General features: G+C 43.7%; 1 protein-coding gene across 6 annotated transcripts in view; it reads right to left on the bottom strand.

The window, feature by feature from the left end:
• Window positions 1-15,125: 15,125 nt before the first annotated feature.
• Window positions 15,126-18,728, bottom strand: part of srgap1a (SLIT-ROBO Rho GTPase activating protein 1a) — a 118,642-nt gene continuing 115,039 nt past the window's right edge. For 4 of the 6 annotated variants that reach the window (XM_083763972.1, XM_083763974.1, XM_083763971.1 and 1 more), the window contains exon 22: window positions 15,126-18,635. In XM_083763972.1, coding sequence (XP_083620098.1) covers window positions 18,222-18,635 — 414 coding nt within the window. In that variant the 3' untranslated portion in view covers window positions 15,126-18,221. The remainder of the gene's footprint in view (window positions 18,636-18,728) is intronic. The other 2 variants (XM_083763975.1, XM_083763976.1) reach the window with 2 other exon arrangements.

Genomic DNA, 18,728 nt, shown 5'->3' with positions numbered 1-18,728 from the left:
TCCTTTGCTTTTGCTGTATTGCTTTGCCCTTTTAACTTGTACAGCACTTTAATCAACCATGGCTGCTCTATAAAGGAAGTTTTGTTCTCCATCTTTGAACACTATGGGGAAAGGCACACTAAACTTGACCTTTGACCTATGTGTTCAGCGGAATCTGAGAGAGGGGTCAAACACGGCCTCTCGTCGGTTTAAACATAGATGCTTCTAATGTTCCGCTAAAACAGGGAGCTGTGGCTATACCCCTAGACCCCCCAGCCACAGTGACAGCCCCGTGAATCTGTCCACTTCAGTTGTACACCAGTTGTATCCCATAATAACCCTGAACATCAACACATCACAGATGGCAGCAGTCAGACACAGTTTGACAAGAGCTCTTCCAATGAACGAGCAAACGTAAACAACCCTCCCCGGTTGTACCGTATCCTCCTCCTCTTCTCCTCCTCCTCTTCCTTGCTGTTTTTCCTTTCATTTCTCCTCGCATTCTTTTTCATCTTTTTTCCTTCTCGTCCCTTCTCCATATAACCACTTTCAACCTGGGGTCTCTATTTTGAGAATGTCCTCACAGGCAGACATCCTCCCAATTTGAAAATAGTGAAACATCTGCTATTTACTATTGCCGATGTTTTCATCATAAACATAGGGCTTATGGTCTGCCTCTGGTCTATAATACCCTCCCCTCAATACCTTACCTTTTATCCGTTTGCCCCCACCATTTTGATTTCCAGAACCACGGACAGACCCCCATTTGATACCCTTATTTATCTCTGGGACCCCAATCTTACTCAGCGTTAATTTAACTCAGTTATAGACCCATAAGGGTCCATTTGGTTCCCAACTACCCCCAGCGGAAACTCAAGGACCGCCGGGGGTCCTCAGACCCCACGTTGAGAAGCAGTGCCCCAGAGGTAAACGTGCTGGAGGTTCCTGGGAGGTTCGGCGGTGGCGGCAGCAGTGTGTGGTGTGAGCTCATGGAATTTCCTCCCCATCGTCTGGCTATAGTCCAGGACTGAACTGAGCCCACAGACACGTGCGCTTCTGTATACGTCTCATACGGAGTTCAGGCACGTGCAGAGACACAGACACAGGGAATGAGAGAGAGGTGTGTGTGGGGGGCAGACAGAGACGAATAGGGAGATGAAGGAGAAGGCCAGAGAGAGAGAGAGAGAGAGAGAGAGAGAGAGAGAGAGAGAGAGAGAGGGGAGAGAGAGAGAGGGAGAGAGAGAGACAGTCCGACAGACAGACCGACAGACAGACCGACAGACCGACCGACCGACCGACCGACAGACAGACAGACAGACAGACAGACAGACAGACAGACAGACAGACAGACAGACAGACAGACAGACAGACAGACAGACAGACAGACAGACAGACAGACAGACAGACAGACAGACAGACAGACAGACAGACAGACAGACAGACAGACAGACAGACAGACAGACAGACAGACAGACAGACAGACAGACAGACAGACAGACAGACAGACAAACAGACAGACAGACAGACAGACAGACAGCAGAGAGATGCCACATGTGATATCACTCATGTCATTGGGAGATATACACGCGCACGCACGCACGCACGTGCACACGCATGCACGCGTGCACACACACCAAGGCCATACATACACCTAAAACACTGAAACCGGGAAAATAACTGAAAAACAAACCCACATCTGCATTTTTGCTCCAAAACAAACGTGAAACAAATAAATAGGAAACAAGTCCACGTGCCAAACCAGGGAAGTGACTAAGCATTCTTTCCTCTCTTTTATATCTGGAAAATCTATTTGAAATCTAGCCTTGTTAAACAGCAGGCAGATCCAGTCTGCGTGCACGCTCTGCATAAATATATTTAACCAGTTGAACCCCAGCATTGCTACGTATACTGGGGTGAGCAATCTGTGATTATAGCAAATCTACAAGCTCAGAATGCGTCAGAATGTGTTGGGTTGTGAGCTTGTGTATAGATCCGCTATTTCTAAAATCTCTGGAAGATCTTTGAATTCATAGGAAAATGTAAACATGTCAGTACAGTAATGCATTGATATAAGAAAGAAAATGTTTAGTACTTAATACCATACTTTGAGTACAAATCTGACTGAGCAATTTTCACTGAGTAATATTTTACCAGGTGCATGCATGATGTATCTATACTTTGACTCAAGTACTGAGGTTGAGCACTTGGTCCACCACTGGCTATTTTCAGCGAAGATATGTGGTGTGGGAAATAACAGCGGGTCTAGTACAGAGCCCTGGGGGACTCCGGTCAACTAAATATATAGGGTGCAGCTGGAGACGTCACCAAGTGGTTACAGCTGGAGACGTCACCAAAACAATGCTGTACGTGTTTTAAATGTCACTTGGTTTTACAAGGGCTCTCAAAAAGAATCTCCGTTCCCATACGGAGCATCAATCTCTATCCGTTCAACAGTGCCTGTGACACATGTACTGATCTACTGAGGAAATACAGACCTCTGTAAACCTCTGTAAACTAGCCACAGAACATGCAAAACCAACGGTTAGATTCCCACATCTGGAATCAAGCAAAACCAGTCACATGGTAAACATCAAATACAACAGACGGCGCACTGTTTGTTGCCTCAGTGATACTTTGCACGTATTGTACACATGACAGGCATTATACGCAAAAAACATGTGTATATATTCCGAAATAGTGATAGATGAGGGGCTTCAGTGAACATACATATTTTCACCGTCCTCCTTAAACATGCTGAAACATTTCTGATCATTTTTCACGAGGTCTTCACTTCAGCACGTTTATTTAATCTCGAGGAAAGACAGGACATGCCAAATCATGTGAGGAATAAGCACTGTCATCAAAGTACAGATACACGGGTGATGTTTGAAGGTTCCAGTCACTTATACTCTGGTGAGAAATGAAGAGATGATTTTGCTGGCATGCTGAGAATGCTCGTTTCCCTTTATTTGCCAGCTGTCCAGAGTTGTAACTATGTGAGGCCAATTAAACAGCCTTCATCCAAACAGTGTTCTGCCTCGAGTCAAATCTCTCACTCCAAGGCTAAAGGAACTATTGAATGTCAATAGCCTACCAGTGGGTTTTCAATCTTGTTTGTGTTCAAATAACACCAAGTCAAAATCTCAAGTTGTGCCTCGAGACACTGTTTGAGAGAAACACTGTTCCAGGAGCGGCACCGCCCATGGTTAAAAGTGGTAAAGCTGTTCCTCATTCTGCTGTGGACCCCCCCTGGAACCCCCTCAAGGACCCCTGGGGGTCCCTGGACCCTACTTCAAGAACCACTGGTCTATAATACAAATTTCAAGTCCATGTCCTCCTAACATGAGTATGCTGAAATGACAATATAACAAGTTTTCTTAAACTCTACCCTCGATCAGTCCCATTAGGGAAAGACCAAGGCCACACAATCCGGAACTACTCTGCCAGGACTGGGAGAACCAGATTCTGGCGCGTGGATTAAGGACTAGGCTCTGTGGGTTGACTCCTGTCCGGGCCCCATACGTCGGTCTCACCAGGTCCACTCCTGCTCTCACCAGCACCAGACTCCCAGCACCAGGCACTTCATTCAGGAGTGGTGGATTATAATGGCCCTCCTAAAGGCCTCACCGAGGGTATTTTTGGGCTTCCTCCTCACGGAGGAAACAGGCTGGGGCGCTAACCCATACTGCTCACCCGGGTGCCGTCTACATTCCGTCTGTCACCCCTCTCTCCGGTGGTCACCAGACTATACCTGGTTGTCACATAGTCTATTCCACTACATTTCAGAGGCAAATATAGTACATTTATTACACTACATTTATTTGAAAATTTAACCTTATACGCCATTTGAAAATAGCAGATCTACAAGCATTGTGAGCTTGTAAATCGGCTATTTTTTAAATATTTTGTACAGATTTTCAACTTGTGAAATGGGACATTCTGCAATATGAGTAGGCCTACTTCTATTTTTAGTAGTTCAAAATTGCCGTATTGATACTTTCACTTAAGTAAAAAGTAAACTCTGAGTACTTTTTTCCACCACTGTTCACGTTAGGTGTTATGTCACAGTAACGCATACAGTGAATAATATCCAGTAGTAGTATATAATCTATCAGCTTATTGCTGGTGTATCAAGTGTGTTGATGCAGTCACCATGACATTCAGCAACGTTCCTCCACAAGAAACCAGAGGCCTGACTGACCCAGGTCAGTCCAGTGTTTGGACATCGTTGCCATTCCATACATAGTGTGTGTGCACGTGCGCGTGCATGTTAGATATGCTCAAATCCTACAGGCTCTGAAAATAAAGGACTCCAGGACTAGACAAACCAGAGAGAGAGAGAGAGAGAGAGAGTTAAGGACTCCTTCCACGTAATGCTGTGTGTTAGTGTTATAGGGGAGGGGTGAACACTGAGTGAAAAATGTGCTTTCTCTACCGTTATCCTGTCCGCTGGGAGAACAGAACTCTCTGACTTTTGGGTGAAACATCCATCCAGGACCCTGGGAGGGTAGGGAGGGGTTGGGGGACAACACAGTCCTCATAGGACCCCGGAAGGGTAGGTGTTGGGGGACAACGCAGTCTTTTTTTAAACTTATAGCAATACCACAGTAATTACTTGCGCAAGCAGTACTGCGATCGGCTGAGTATGTATGTATGTCGGTGTACTCCACCGGCCAATAAGGGACCACTATTCTTGATGACTTAACTAAAGTTTCAAGGTTGGTATAAGGTCATTAGGTCAAGAAGCGGTATGTATGTATGTAATGTATGTTGGTTACTCCACCAGCCAATAGCGTGGTGGAGGACTAACTAGTAGCACTCAAAGTAGAGAGGATTTACAAAGGAGTTAGACCAGCAGTTGTACCAGGCAGAAGACACTACCGGACATTGTACTTCAAAGTAGCTTAGGTAGGGACTCTATAGGGACTCAGAGCAGCAGTCGTACCCAGACAGACAGCAGAGGGCTATAGGATTCAGAGCAGCAGTCATACCCAGACAGACAGCAGAGTGCGTCTGTCTGGCTCACAGTGCGTTGCATTGTGAGCTTGTAGATCTGCTATCTTTAAAAGATTTGTATACTATTGTATTGTATTTGAAAATGTGTGAAATGGGACATAATGAGTAGTCTTTCTACTTTTGGTATCCTACTTTAAGTACATTTTGATGTCAATACTTGCATACTTTTACCCAAATACATTTTGAATTCTGGATTTTTACAACAGAGTATTTCTATATTGTGGAATTGATACTTTTACTTAAGTAAAACATTTGAGTACTTCTTCCACCACTGCTTGTACTATATACCTAAGTACAGTGCAGCAACACAACATGCACCCACAGGCTGGAACAGCTCAGGCCCAGGAAGGAAGCACCCTCTCTGGGGGAGGATCAGCCCTGCATGGGAGTCAAGGCCCTGGAGGTCACGCAAGAGAAGCTTGTTGTGTTCCAACCAGGCTCGGAGGCAGCAACAACATGAACCGAATAGACCAAAAAGAGCAATTTAATTAGCAAAGAATCCAAGAAATAACAAAAGAGGATATTGTAGAATGTAGAGAGTGCCAGCCAGCTTATCAGTGGTGTATACGAGAGGATGTACAAGTTCATGTACTGTACTGTATGAGGTAGGGGAGTTATAGTTATACAACCAAAGGAGAGATGTGCAGTGATAGATGAGAGGTGACAACCAGGTCAACCTTTTTTAAGCCCTTTCTGGAACACTACCTCAAGGACCAAGCCACCCCTCTGTGCATACGTCGCCGAGGACCCAAGGAAGTGCTTTGCCCGGTGTCGAGTCGTTGGATAGACGGGAGTCCAGAGCCGCCGATCCAACCCAACCCATCATTCTTGGCATTTATGAAGATGTGGTTGTCCTTTGTGCATGCCTGACAAAGGACTCCATATATGGGCATAAAAGGGACACAGACATAATATCTGGGTGGGGCGTGCATTTCCAACTTGCATCGTTCCAAGTAGGCCATCTAATAATGCACGTGTCTTTGTGTGTGTGTACGTCCATCTGTAAGCCATGTAACTCGAGAACCGTTAGCCCCACCGACTTCAAATTCGACACCCGCGTTCCACACCCCCTCAGGGAGTGCAGTGCCCGGTGTCGAGTCCGTCAGATAGCCGGTTGTCCAGCACAAAAGCCTCTGCCTGTGCTCTGGACCTGATCAACCCTATATCTCCATATATGGAGCTGGTCTGTTCCGACATCACAACTCTTCATATTTGGGCATGCCTGACACAGCACTCCATATATAGGAATAAAGGGACACAGAGAGACAGATACAGAAATCTCCATATATGGGCATAAAAGGGACAGAGACAGTTGGGTGGACCGGGTACTCTGACGGCCTACTTGAGAACAGTGACCAATGTAAATACTTTAGTGATAGCGAGAACTGTTTTTGAGGGGGCGCCTCCTATATTCAGCTATGAGTGTAGATTTCCATCCTACACAAACATTAAATTCCCATTGACAATGAATGGATAATTTTACGTCATAGTGTTTTAAGGTGGTCACTTGTTCTCATATAGGTCTACCTGATGAATGAAGACCGTACGTGTGGGTCACTAAGTGGACCACAGCCATTTTGTAACCTGGGTTTAAAACCTGGGTGTTACAGTTGCAATTATACCTCTCTCTATACCTCCTATCTATCAGGAGAGGATATGTACAACTTTAAAGATTGTAGCTTCAAGAAGAGGAGAATAACTCCAACGGGGAAACACAGACCATCTGAAAGAATATTTAAATATTTGGGATTCCTCCTAGAATTAGACATAAGGCTGTCAGAGGTAATTAACACACTGATTAATAAGTCAAACAACTGCTACTTGGCCTAATTTCTACAGTAGATTTCCCAGAAGAGAAAAACCCCACCAGGCTCCACTGTATGCAGTTTTCTGTTTGTGTGCTGCCACCTGGTGTTACCTTCGTTGTGAACAGCATAGCATCAGATCAGTCAATTCAATCAAGACCCAGGTCATTTATTCAATGCCTGGCTCCTTGTTGAGCAAGTCACTGAATGGACCCCCAACTGCTCCTGTCGAACCTGCAACATGTTGTCAGGCTACATCAGTAGTCTAGGTGCCCAGACCGCTACCCTATTCGCTATTTTTGAACATTTCATTTTTATAATGTTGAAAGTATTGGGAAACTTTGAACACAAATCTTCTCTTCTGTATGGGCCTATGGGGGTCTGCGGCCAGATATATATCAATTTGGGGGTCCTTGACATGAAAAGGTTTGAATTTGAACCACTGCTGTATTCAAAATGGTACAATACTACTACTATACATAACGTAACACCAATTTGTTCCCTTTCTTCTTAAAGATTGGTACTGGGTGAAATAATTGAAAGCCATTTTTAATCGTTTCTACAGTTACGCATAAGTCACTGGTCTTAGTCATTCATGTCAATAAGAGCCTGCAAAATCCCAATGAAAATTGAAGGAATAGCCTAAACATTCACTTTGTATAAGTAGATTTACAATAAACCATCAGAATCCATTTTAAGTAGGCTACATTTAACAGTCAAGTCTATCCATAGGCATGCAGGAGGATAAATGGGCAAATTTGGCATATTTATTACTAAATTGGGAAAGGAAAGGAAAGGTACTATGTTTACCCAGGGTAACTGGACTAAGCTCAAGAACTTGTTTACAGCCAGGCCCTGCTCATAGAACATTTCATGGTAGGGGTTCAATACCTTGTCCAAGGGCACTTCAGTGGTGGTAATTTTAACGTGCCGGTCCGGGGATACGAACTAGCGACCTTCCGATATCAAGACTGCTCCGCAAACCGTTCGGCCACCGCTGAAAGGGAGGTATATAAAAAAAAACAATAACATAAAGCAGAATGCAACAAAAACAAAACATTTGAAAATGAAAAAGTATGCAAATGATTCCGCCGGCCGACAGTGATTGGCTGGCTCAAAGCAGGCATTGGTGATTTGAGCCAGGCTTGCCTTCTCATCAGAGGTTAGTGTATAGTGAGAGGGAATATTGCACCAGTTGGGTCTGGAACTGTCAGATCAACATTAGGAGAACAAGGAAAACAAAGGGAGGCCGACAACACGATTTGGCTATACTGACTGAGCCTGTTGAAGTTGTAGGGCTTTATCAACATGGGTCCTCCAGCTAAAATTGTTAATGTAGTATTTTCATAATCATTTCAACCACCACATTTGGTTATTCAAAAATAGCAGATCTTACAAGCTCACTTTGTGCTATCTGCTATTTTTGAGTGTTTGAAACATTAGACATTTTTGGAAAACTTTTAATAATTTTCAATTTCTTTTAACACAAATCTTCTGTTCTGGGGGCTTTATTTTCTAATTTTTTTTATTGTTTTCAATTAAAACGGGGACAGGTGACTGAGGATAAATATTCATAAAACAAGCAAGCAAAAAAAGAGGAAAGAAAATGCAAAGGCTACATTTGGTGGTTACTTGATTAATTTAGGGTGATGCTCACACAGGAACTTAGCAGAGAAATATCTGTTTTGATTGCTGTATAAAGTGAGAATTGAGAAAATATCAATATTTTGGTGGATATTCTTTCCTCCAGAGATTCCTGCTCTCACTCCTCTTCCTGCTGGCTTTGCTTCTTTGGCAATTTTGTTCCTAGATTCCTCACCTTTTCTTGCAATTTTTCAGACACAAATGCATATATGCATATCCAAGTATGCATGTATGTACATATCAGTCAAGAGGATAAAACACGAGGCTAGAGGGTTTATTTCCACTGTCATTTCTGTGATGCATAAATGCATTTTTCCTTGTTAGGGTTGGTGATCCCTTAGATCTTGCGGTGCTGGACTTGGGTGAGTCTTGGGACTTGGGTGAGTCACTAGAAGATGGGTGAGTACCTGCTACCTCCCTACCAGGCTGGGGTCTGTTTATCAATCCTATATCATGGTTTGATGGCTTCCCTTGAGTTGACAGTACACTGTAGTCCCTCTGCTGTTCCTTCAGAATTCGAACCGGTGATGTATCCGTTTCCTGCTCCTTGTTTTGCTTCTTGGGCAACTTTATATCGGTTGTATTATTATACATTTCTTGTTGCACTTCCTTATTGTCTTGTCTATATAGTTCCTTATATCTTGCAGTGTTTGACTTGGATGATGAGTCACTCAATGGTGACTGAGCCCCTACTCTCTTCTTACTAGGCTGGGGTCTGTTTTTTTGTGAAATATCATGGTTTGATATCTTCCCTTTAGTTGACAGTCGACTGTAGTCCCTTTGCGCTTTTATATTTTGTACCAGTGGTTCCTCCCTGTCCAATGGAAACGGCTCAAATGAGGCCCTAACTGGTGTTTGAGCCCCTAGGCCCCCTACTATCTCTCTATCGGGTTGGAATCTATTTTTCAGTCCAACATCACGGTTTGATGTGTTCCCTTGACTTGACAGTCCACTGTGCTCTTTTATATTTCGCACCAGTGGTTCCTCCCTGTCCAATGGAAAGGGCTCAACAAATGAGGCCCTAAATGGTGTCTGAGCCCCTTGGCCCCCTACTTTCTCTCTATCTGGTTGGGATCTGTTTTTCAGTCCAACATCACGGTTTGATGTGTTCCCTTGAATTGACAGTCCACTGTGCTCTTTTATACTTTGTGCCAGTGGTTCCTCCCTGTCCAATGGAAAGGACTCTTCAAATGAGGCCCTATCTGGTGTCTGACCCCCTATTATCTCTCTATCGGGCTGGGGTCTGTTTTTCAGTCCAACATCACGATTTGATGTGTTCCCTTTAGTTGATAGTCCACTGTAGTCCCTGTGCTTCTTTATATGTCGTACCAGTGGTTCCTCCCTGTCCAACGGAAACGGCTCAAATGAGGCCCTAACTGGTGTTTGAGCCCCTAGGCCCCCTACTATCTCTCTATCGGGATGGAATCTGTTTTTCAGTCCAACATCACGGTTTGATGTGTTCCCTTGACTTGACAATCCACTGTGCTCTTTTACACTTCGCGCCAGTGGTTCCTCCCTGTCCAATGGGAAGGGCTCATCAAATGAGGCCCTAAATAGTGTCTCAGCCCCTACTATATCCCCATCAGTCTGGGTTCGGTTTTTCAGTCCAACATCACGGTTTAATTTGTTCCCTTGAGTTGACAGTCCAAGGTGGTGTTCATTTATATTGTGTGCTTGGGGTTTCTCCTTGCCAAATCCAAAGATATTGGCAAACGAGCTTGAATAATGCCTCGTTCGCGTCTGTAAATCCAGATTCTGGCATGTTTCTGTTGCTGGGGTCAAATATTTTTGGATGGTAGCTTTTATACTGTTATTGTCTGCTGGATGATCATCATCAGTGCGAGGTCGGAGGTCGCATATATCCTGATGGTCGAAGATGACAGACTCCTCTAAAGACAAACCACAGAACTCACAGGGAATGACAACTTCTTCCAGCAACAGCTCATCTGCACCACTTATCGTCCTGTCCTTGCTAAATCCTCTTCTCTGTAAATCTGTAGGAGCCTGGCAAAGAGTTTTTTTCGCCAAAGTTAAAGGTTTGTTGAACATTTCTTTTATTCGAGTAACTACTGGGTAATCAGTGCAGGGCCGGAGGGCACACATATCCTGATGGTGTTGGACTTCTGCCTCCTTAAAAGTCAGATCACAGAACTCGCAGGGAATGACCACATCACCTTCCAGGGAACTGGCTGGAGCTCTACCAGGCTGGAGTCTGCTTTTCAATCCAACATCACGGTGTGATATCTTCTCTTGAAATGACACTCTGCTGTCATGAAATGTGTCTGTCCTGTGCTGCTTTGCTCCTCCCTGTACATCTGGAGATATCTGGCAAAGAGTTCCTTTTGCTGGAGTCAAAGGTCTTTCAAAGATCTCTTTTATAATATTATCAACTGGGTTGTCCGCACGTGGTCGGAGGACACACACATGCTGATGGTGGATGATGACAGACTTCTCTAAAGACAAACCACAGTACAAACAGGGAATGACCACATCTTCCAGCCGTCCATTGGGAGGACTGTAGGAAGTTGGAGAAAATGACCAGGGGAAGTTGGAGGTAAGGTTGACAGGTAAACTGTGTGTCAGCTCCCCCGCATTTCTTGTCATCCTGTCCTCAGTGGCTCCTGTTTTCCTCAGTAAAGTTGGAGAAGTCTGGCGAATGGTTTCTTTTGGATTCAAAGGTTTATGAAAGGTTGATTTTGTTCTATTGTCTACTGGGTGGGGAGTGCAGGGTCGGAGGTCACATGTATCCTGATGGTGGATGATGACAGACTTGTCAAAAGCCAAACCACATAACTCACAGGGAATGACCACATCTTCCAGTGGACTGGCCGGGGGACCACAGTAGGGTGGGGAGACTGGACGAGAGAACGTATGGAAGTTGGAGGTAAGATTGTCATGCATCACTCCCCGTGCACCCCTTGTCAATCTGTCTTCCCTGGAGGAAGCTGGGGTCTGCTTGCTAAAAGCTGAGGCTGGACTACAACGGTTCTGATGTAAAATTAGGTCCACTTCTAGAAATAGCTCTTCACACAACTCACAAGGCAGCATGACATCTGCCTGGTCATGGTCCTGGACTTCACTGATACTTGTGCCAACTGCCGGAGGTTGGTAGACATTGTTAAGGGAAGAATGTGGAGAGGAGTGTGTGTTGGAGGTCTTTCCAAACATGTGGTCTGCCTGTCTGATGGAGTTGGCTTCCAATAAGGCTCCTGGCGACTGTGGTTCAGCTGGGTTCCAGATTGAGAAACTGTTCCTCCTTTCTTCAGGTGGAAAGGCTCCTGCGCACCATGGGCCGTCCGAGTATTGAATTTTGTTATTTTCTTGGAGTGGAGTAAGGCCTGTACATGAGGCTGAGTGGACAGCTTGTTCCCTCAACATGACATAGCATTTGCATCGTTGGCAGGGCTCCGTACGTGAGCCACAATAATCCTTATGTTTCTTGGAATGACTGAAGCCCAGCTCCAGGTCACAGTACTGACACTTAACCAACCGGTGAATGCATTCAGAGCTCTGGTGGATATCAACATGATTCTTCTCAAGCAAATAGCCACACTTGCATTTAATTAGTTTATGCTCTTGCTCCTTGTGTTTCTGCAGATCGGGCCGGGGCATGGTTTCCTGGCAAATGTCACACAGAGCAATGTGTCTTCGACAATGACTCTCGTGAGTGGTGAAATTAGCCTCTGGGACATTGTGTTTGCAATTAGCACAGAACTGAGTACTTTCGACTGCCATGGTGCTAAAAAAGCCTTTGTTTCCAGGTGTTTAGCCAGCAGTGGTGGGTAGCAGATTGGCTATATGGTTTATCCAAACAGCCGGATCTGGACAGTCATTATAACACCTAGCTGTAGTTGTTACAAGTAGTGGTTTTTGAACACTCACTAAGTTGTTATATTGCTCTGGTCTGACGTCATATAAAACACAAACTGTGTCCTGCATTTGGCGTTGAATACCCACGCAGCATGAAACGTTGCTTGCTGTGTGATTGGGATACTTTCTCTGGTGAGTGGAACTTGGATGGATACTGCCTCAGACGTTGCCACAGTTGTGGGCAATATAATACCATAAAGAACAATAAAAGTCTACTACAACAACAAATATCACAAACAAAGTGAAGGACAATTCAATTAAAACGTAGCAGACTCAGGTCCATAGAGAAACATATGGGGTAAACATACAAGAAACACGACAGGCAATAAAATCATAACATAATGTAAAATAAATACACAACTTAACCCACAGCCAGAACACAGGCATTTTAGCCAGTGCACCCTTAATATAGCGTGAACAGCTCACTGAGGGCCAGGGGCTTGAGAGCGCCATACTGTTCGTCGATGCATACAGCCTTTGCATAAGCCGTGTGCTTTAAAAGTCCTCACTCCAGCAATGACAAACATCTGACTAGCACTGCCCCTTCTGGTTTGTTTAAGGAGTATTATCATAGCGTCATTATATTGAATTTGCAACCATACCATGTTGTACTAGTTTTTGAGTGGTGCAGCCACTCCAAGGAACAGCAATGTGTGTGTGTCTGTCTGTCTGTCCCTATGCCTGTTTAGAGTACCAACAGGTGACAAAGTGGTGCTGTTGAGCTTAACACTGTGCACAGGTCCATGATGGGAAGCTGAGTTTTTAGGCCATGTGGCGCTGTTGAGCTTCACACTGTGCACAGCTGCATGATGGGAAGCTGAGTTTTTAGCAGCCATTACATGTTTTTGGGTGTGACAGTACAGTACAGTACAGTACAGGGATCTCCTGGGGACCGCCCACACAGTAACTCTGTTAATTCTCGACCGTTTTGGATGCTTAAAAGGTCTCTTAATTGTAGATATAGATGTCACTGTCCTGCAGTAATTTGTCATTGTCAAAACTATACACCAAGCTTTATCCCCTGCGTTCTGTCCCATATGCAGGCCACGACAGTTGTAAGACAAAACCCGAACAGCAAGTTTAGTATTAGACCCGACAGGTACAGCCTTGAGCGGTTCATAATAACGCAGGCCTGACAAAAGCCCCTTCAGGCCAGAGCTCAGAGCGACACAATGCTCTTTAATTAAGACAGACAGTGTTGTTTGTCTCCGTCAGACCAACCTTGGAACCCATAAATAATAAATAAAGAGGATCTGTCTTAAGAGATTACTGTATAAGACAGACAGAGTTTGTCTCTGTAGTTCAGTTGCTTGATTCACTTTCAGTGATAGTTGATTCACTTTCAGTGACAGTGAGTCAATACATTCTCTTTTCTCTTTAATCAAACATTGAAACACCAAAACAGATGTGACAATAGCCGGGCAAGCAGGCAGCAATTGGTAGCCATGGTGATAGCTGCCCCCTGGATTGGCAAAGCCATCCCACAGTTGACCCATTTATTTACCCCCCACCACCACTTCATAAGAAGTGACCTCCAGAGCGGAGTGTGACTTTATGTGGAGTGACAGTGCTGGGGAGGGACTCCTTTGGGAAAAGATCCGACCCATACATTATTTGCCATTTTAATTATATTCAAAATTATATACAAATATTCACTCAATGTGCCCTGATTATTTGACCACTTTTAGCCAGGCATTCCTATATTTGGGCAGGTCAGAGTCAGACGTAAAATAAAATACATAAGGTCAATGACATATTTCTATTGATCAGATTTGTAGTAGAGATGGGAAAGAAACCAAATGTCTTGGAGTAGTTTACACATCTGTACATCCCTGAAAGAAATGGGATTTAGTATGTCATGTTCTCTAATGTGTCTATTTACACTGTAAACCAGAAACTATAAGGTGGCAATCGACAATTAGAATAGATACAATACATAAAAGCTTACATGTTTGTTTAAAATGTGACACTGCCACATTATATTTGTATTTAATTTTAATACATAGGCCTATCACATGATCAGGGTCACTTTCCAAAATGCTTTTTGGCAAGCGACACAGTCTTACTATAAACAAGGCTTGACCAGTGACCAGGGCAGCTCTGCTTCCAGCCAATCATTTCCAGATGGACCTACTATAGTGTACACTTGTCCAACAGTAGTTGCATGCTACCTCAAGATGCATAAATACACCGTTTCTTACACACTCAACACAATTTACCCAATCCTAAATAATCTCCACATTGAAACATAATTACTGTCCAAGTATTTTTGACCCAGGTGTGTATACAGTACAGTATGTGGGCTGTCTGCTTAATAAACAACCATAAAGTGTGGTAATTTATCTTAGGACTGGTATTTATATCGAGCAAAAAGCACAATTGAAATGAATGGGTTTTGAAATAGGACATGTTTGAAATATTTCAGTTTAAACTGTCTTTCTATTTGGGTCCAAATGAACACATGGTACACTTTGATAGTAGCCTACAGTGAGTGGAGGCGTTTGTGTGCACATCACATCAGTAATGTAGGCTATGGCGATTTAAAACGTGGTAACCTGAGACCTCTTGTGGCTTAATAAACCACATGTAGGCTAAAGCACGCAAACATAATACAAGAAAATACATTGAAATTGACATTTGAATACCAAACCGTCTATTATTCTTCACTTCTATATTTTTGGTACACACGCTAAGATAGCTGTAAAACTCAAGAATTAGAAATCCTTGAGGAACAAGCCCCCAAAGAACTCTGTTAATGTTACATGCCAAATAGGCTATACAGTTCTATACATAAAAATGCATTGTCACAACAATGGGTAAGCTGTTTATTCATTATTTCGTTCATATAACTTTATTTCCTAAAATGTCATAATTAATTAATTTTCCTTCGGAACTGCACCTGCTTAAAACATAGGGTTTAAAATGCGACGGCAAAGAATATATCTCCAGTTCCTTTAAAGCGTTATTCTTCAAAGGCACTTTCACAAGTACATACTACTGATGTACTACAGCTTGCTGACAGGCGGCTGCTACCTTTTGTCATGTTATATAGTGACATCTAGTGACAACAGTACGCATTGCAACTGGTTTACAACTGGCTTCATACTCATAGCTTGGATGCTGTATCTTTGGACGTCTATTCTACAGCCTTTGTTCTAGCACATCAGTAAATTCTAAGAAAACACATAAAAAAAAGGTAAGCTCATTATGAAAAACAAAATCGAATAATGTTAGTAATTCAGAAATCAAATCATTCTTTTTTATATATAATTATACATACAAAGACATTTCTCAAGTTAAAAGTCACTGTAAACCTTCTGTTAGGAGAGAGCTGCTTAATTGTTCCAGTCGAAACAAGCCTTTTGTCAAAGTTATTATCCTGGCTGCAACCAATATGCAAACTCTTCCAAGACATGCACCCCGTTTTTCCATTTCTTGTTTTTACAGTACAGTGTCGTTAGCCTGAAAGCGTGGAGCACTAGTTAAACTTAAAGTTGAAATTCTGGTGTCATTTTTACATCTACTCAAACTTTTGTGTACACACCAGACAGTTTTTAAGTTGCTTGATTTGTGGGTTAAATTAATATCTAAATATTGAATCAAGCAAATGAAAAACTGTTTAGGGTGCACGAAAAGTGTTTCAAAGTGAAATTCACCTTTAAATGCAACAGTCAAACACACACCGAGACATATTGTACACACTATTTATGGGACCATTTCCCTAGTCTAGACGGTAGAAGCACAAGTTACGTGACTTAACGGCCACAAAGTGTTTTCTTTAAAGCTGAGAACTGTCGCTCATCCATCATCCACAAATACAGACGCACCCGAAGCCTTTCAATGTCAGTACTATCTCCCCTAACATGAAACAAGAAAAATAATAATCTGACTCCAGCAAGTGACTACTTTCCCATGTAAGTTGAATTGTGGACTCATCGATGACTGGTTCTCAACGTGGGGTCCGTGTACTCCCAGGAGTCCTTAAGAAGGGTACGTGTTCCAGAGGGTCCCCAGTTAAATGAGTGATACGTTAGGACCCACATGGACTCTGTAACTCAGACAGTGTCCAAATGGAGCCTTACAGGTCCATTTGGTTGCATTTGGACAGTCTCAGAGTGAAATTAGCACTCAAGGACCCCTGGGGGTTCCCAGATCTCAATGTTGAGAACCAGTGTTATAGATCAACTGACATTTATAAAGATTAACATGTAGCATTAACATATAACAAGGCATTTACATTAACAGTCATTAGGTGCATGGCTACTGGCAGTACAAGCCCACACACAGAGCGCTGCCTAGATACACATCTGTTGAATCACGCCTGCATACGACCAGGAAAGGTTAACACGATCTAATATGTACATAACCATATCTTTGGACAAATAACGCAATAAAGCAAGGCTTAAAACACCTAATGGCATGTGTACAGTACTGTGTATAGGTTATGTACCCCATACCTTAACCACATGAACCCTAGCGTCACTACTATTATGGGCATGTCATATTAGGCAAAACATTCTGCAAAAATAGCAGATCAACAAGCTCACAGTGCACCGCGTTGTGAGCTTGTGGATCGTCTATTTTGGCAATTTGATGGACAACACAGTATATAGGGTTGAAGTGGTTAATGTCCTATGTACTGTGTACAGGTAGGAGATGACTCATTACAATATCTGTTTTTTTAGAACTTCTACTTTCACACCTTCACTCTCTGTGGTTCATAACCTGTAAAAGGTTATTACAAGTTATAGGAAATTCAACAAAGTATCAAAATGTTCACAGAATGCTCATGATGGAGTGTTTTGCTATTTTTACATAGTGGTATTATCCAATAGTCTCACCTCATTCCAGAGAGCAATGAAAGAGTCATGTGTTGAAATAAACTCACGTGAAACCAGAGCAGATGTACAGTCTTTGTACGTTTTTGAAATGCAAGCGCATCTTGGTCATGGTAAGGTCTTGAACTTTCACAGAAGCATGTACAACAGACCAATGACAAAGCATGAGAATCAATACTGTTTGTTTGTCAACAGTGTACCCCTAGTTATATTCATTTAAGGGGTCTTCAGCCCCTGTTTCAGTCTACACAACACACCACTACAATCTATGCTCTAGTCTAAACCGTTTCCACCAGCATAGTGAGCACCTTTGTAATGGCAATCGAAACAGTTCTAACTATTTACAATGTAAAGTCTGCAAAGCCAAACCTTCCACGGCCTCTATATTACTTTAGGTGAGAATATAAAATACAGTTCAGCTCCATTTCTGCAAGTACTTTCATTATTGAAGACTACATTTCCCATGAAGCTCCTCTTCGGGTTGTGTGGTTACTGAAGACTACATTTCCCATGAAGCTCCTCTTCGGGTTGTGTGGTTACTGAAGACTACATTTCCCATGAAGCTCCTCTTCGGGTTGTGTGGTAAACATTGCGGCTACTTTCGCCACGTTTTCTATAGTCCTCGATGACTGTAAACTACCAGTTTAAACGTTCTAAAAGCTAGAAGGAAGCCTTTGTGATTTGTTGTTTACATTAACATAAAAAAACTAATATTGATGGCATGTCAACAGGTTATAGTTTTAACCACACAGTGACAGCAAATTCAACGCAATATTTGTCCATCTGTAATCATACATGTACTGTACGTCCAGAGGTCCAAATACTGTCCGAATGCCCTTTGACGATCTTGACATGTTCCAAGAAAGTACAAGAACATTTCCGTCATTTGGCTTCCCCTCTCTAAAGTGAGTCTTGTCCGCCTAGACCATGTATATTACACTTTAGAGATCATTATTAATATACCACTTTATAGACACTGCTAACTTGTAGCTACAGTACAATCCCCTAGTACGCTTTCTCTCTCCCCACGTCTGTCAGAGTTCAGTATGAACACTTTGTCCCACAGTGTTTACATGGTGCACGACTTATCCAGGGGGTCCTGGGGGGATGGCGAGCGAGGCTGCGGGACATGGCTCGCTTTGGGCAAGACCATGGGCTTGGGCCTGAGGGCCGGCGGCTTGAGCTGCACCCCCATGCGGGGGGCCACCACCGGCTTGAAGGTGCTCATGGCGTCGCTGGAGGTGCTGGTGCGGCGGACGGGCGGCTCGGTGTTGGCGGCGGACCTCAGCATGACGTTGTGGACGGGGCTGAGGGACTCGCTGGAGCTGGCCGGGGTGGGACCCCCGCAGCCCCCCCCACCGCCGCTGGAGGTCTGCCGCTGCTCCAAGGTGTCCAGCACCACGTCCGGGGCGTGCTTGGCCGAACTCTGGCGCTCCAGCTCGCGCAGCTCGTTCAGAGCCGTGTTCATCGTCTCCTCTATGTCCTGCAGAGGAGAGGAGAGGCGTGGTGAGTAGGAGAGGAGAGAAGCGTAGACAAGAGGAGAGAGAAAGGAGTAGCCGCAATTTGCAACACTAGA

The sequence above is a fragment of the Protomyctophum parallelum genome (assembly GCF_964188405.1).
Source record: "Protomyctophum parallelum genome assembly, chromosome: 4".
Classification (NCBI taxonomy): Eukaryota; Metazoa; Chordata; class Actinopteri; order Myctophiformes; family Myctophidae; genus Protomyctophum; species Protomyctophum parallelum.
Note: the sequence above shows the minus strand (reverse complement) of the source record. Positions and strands in the feature narration are given on the sequence as shown.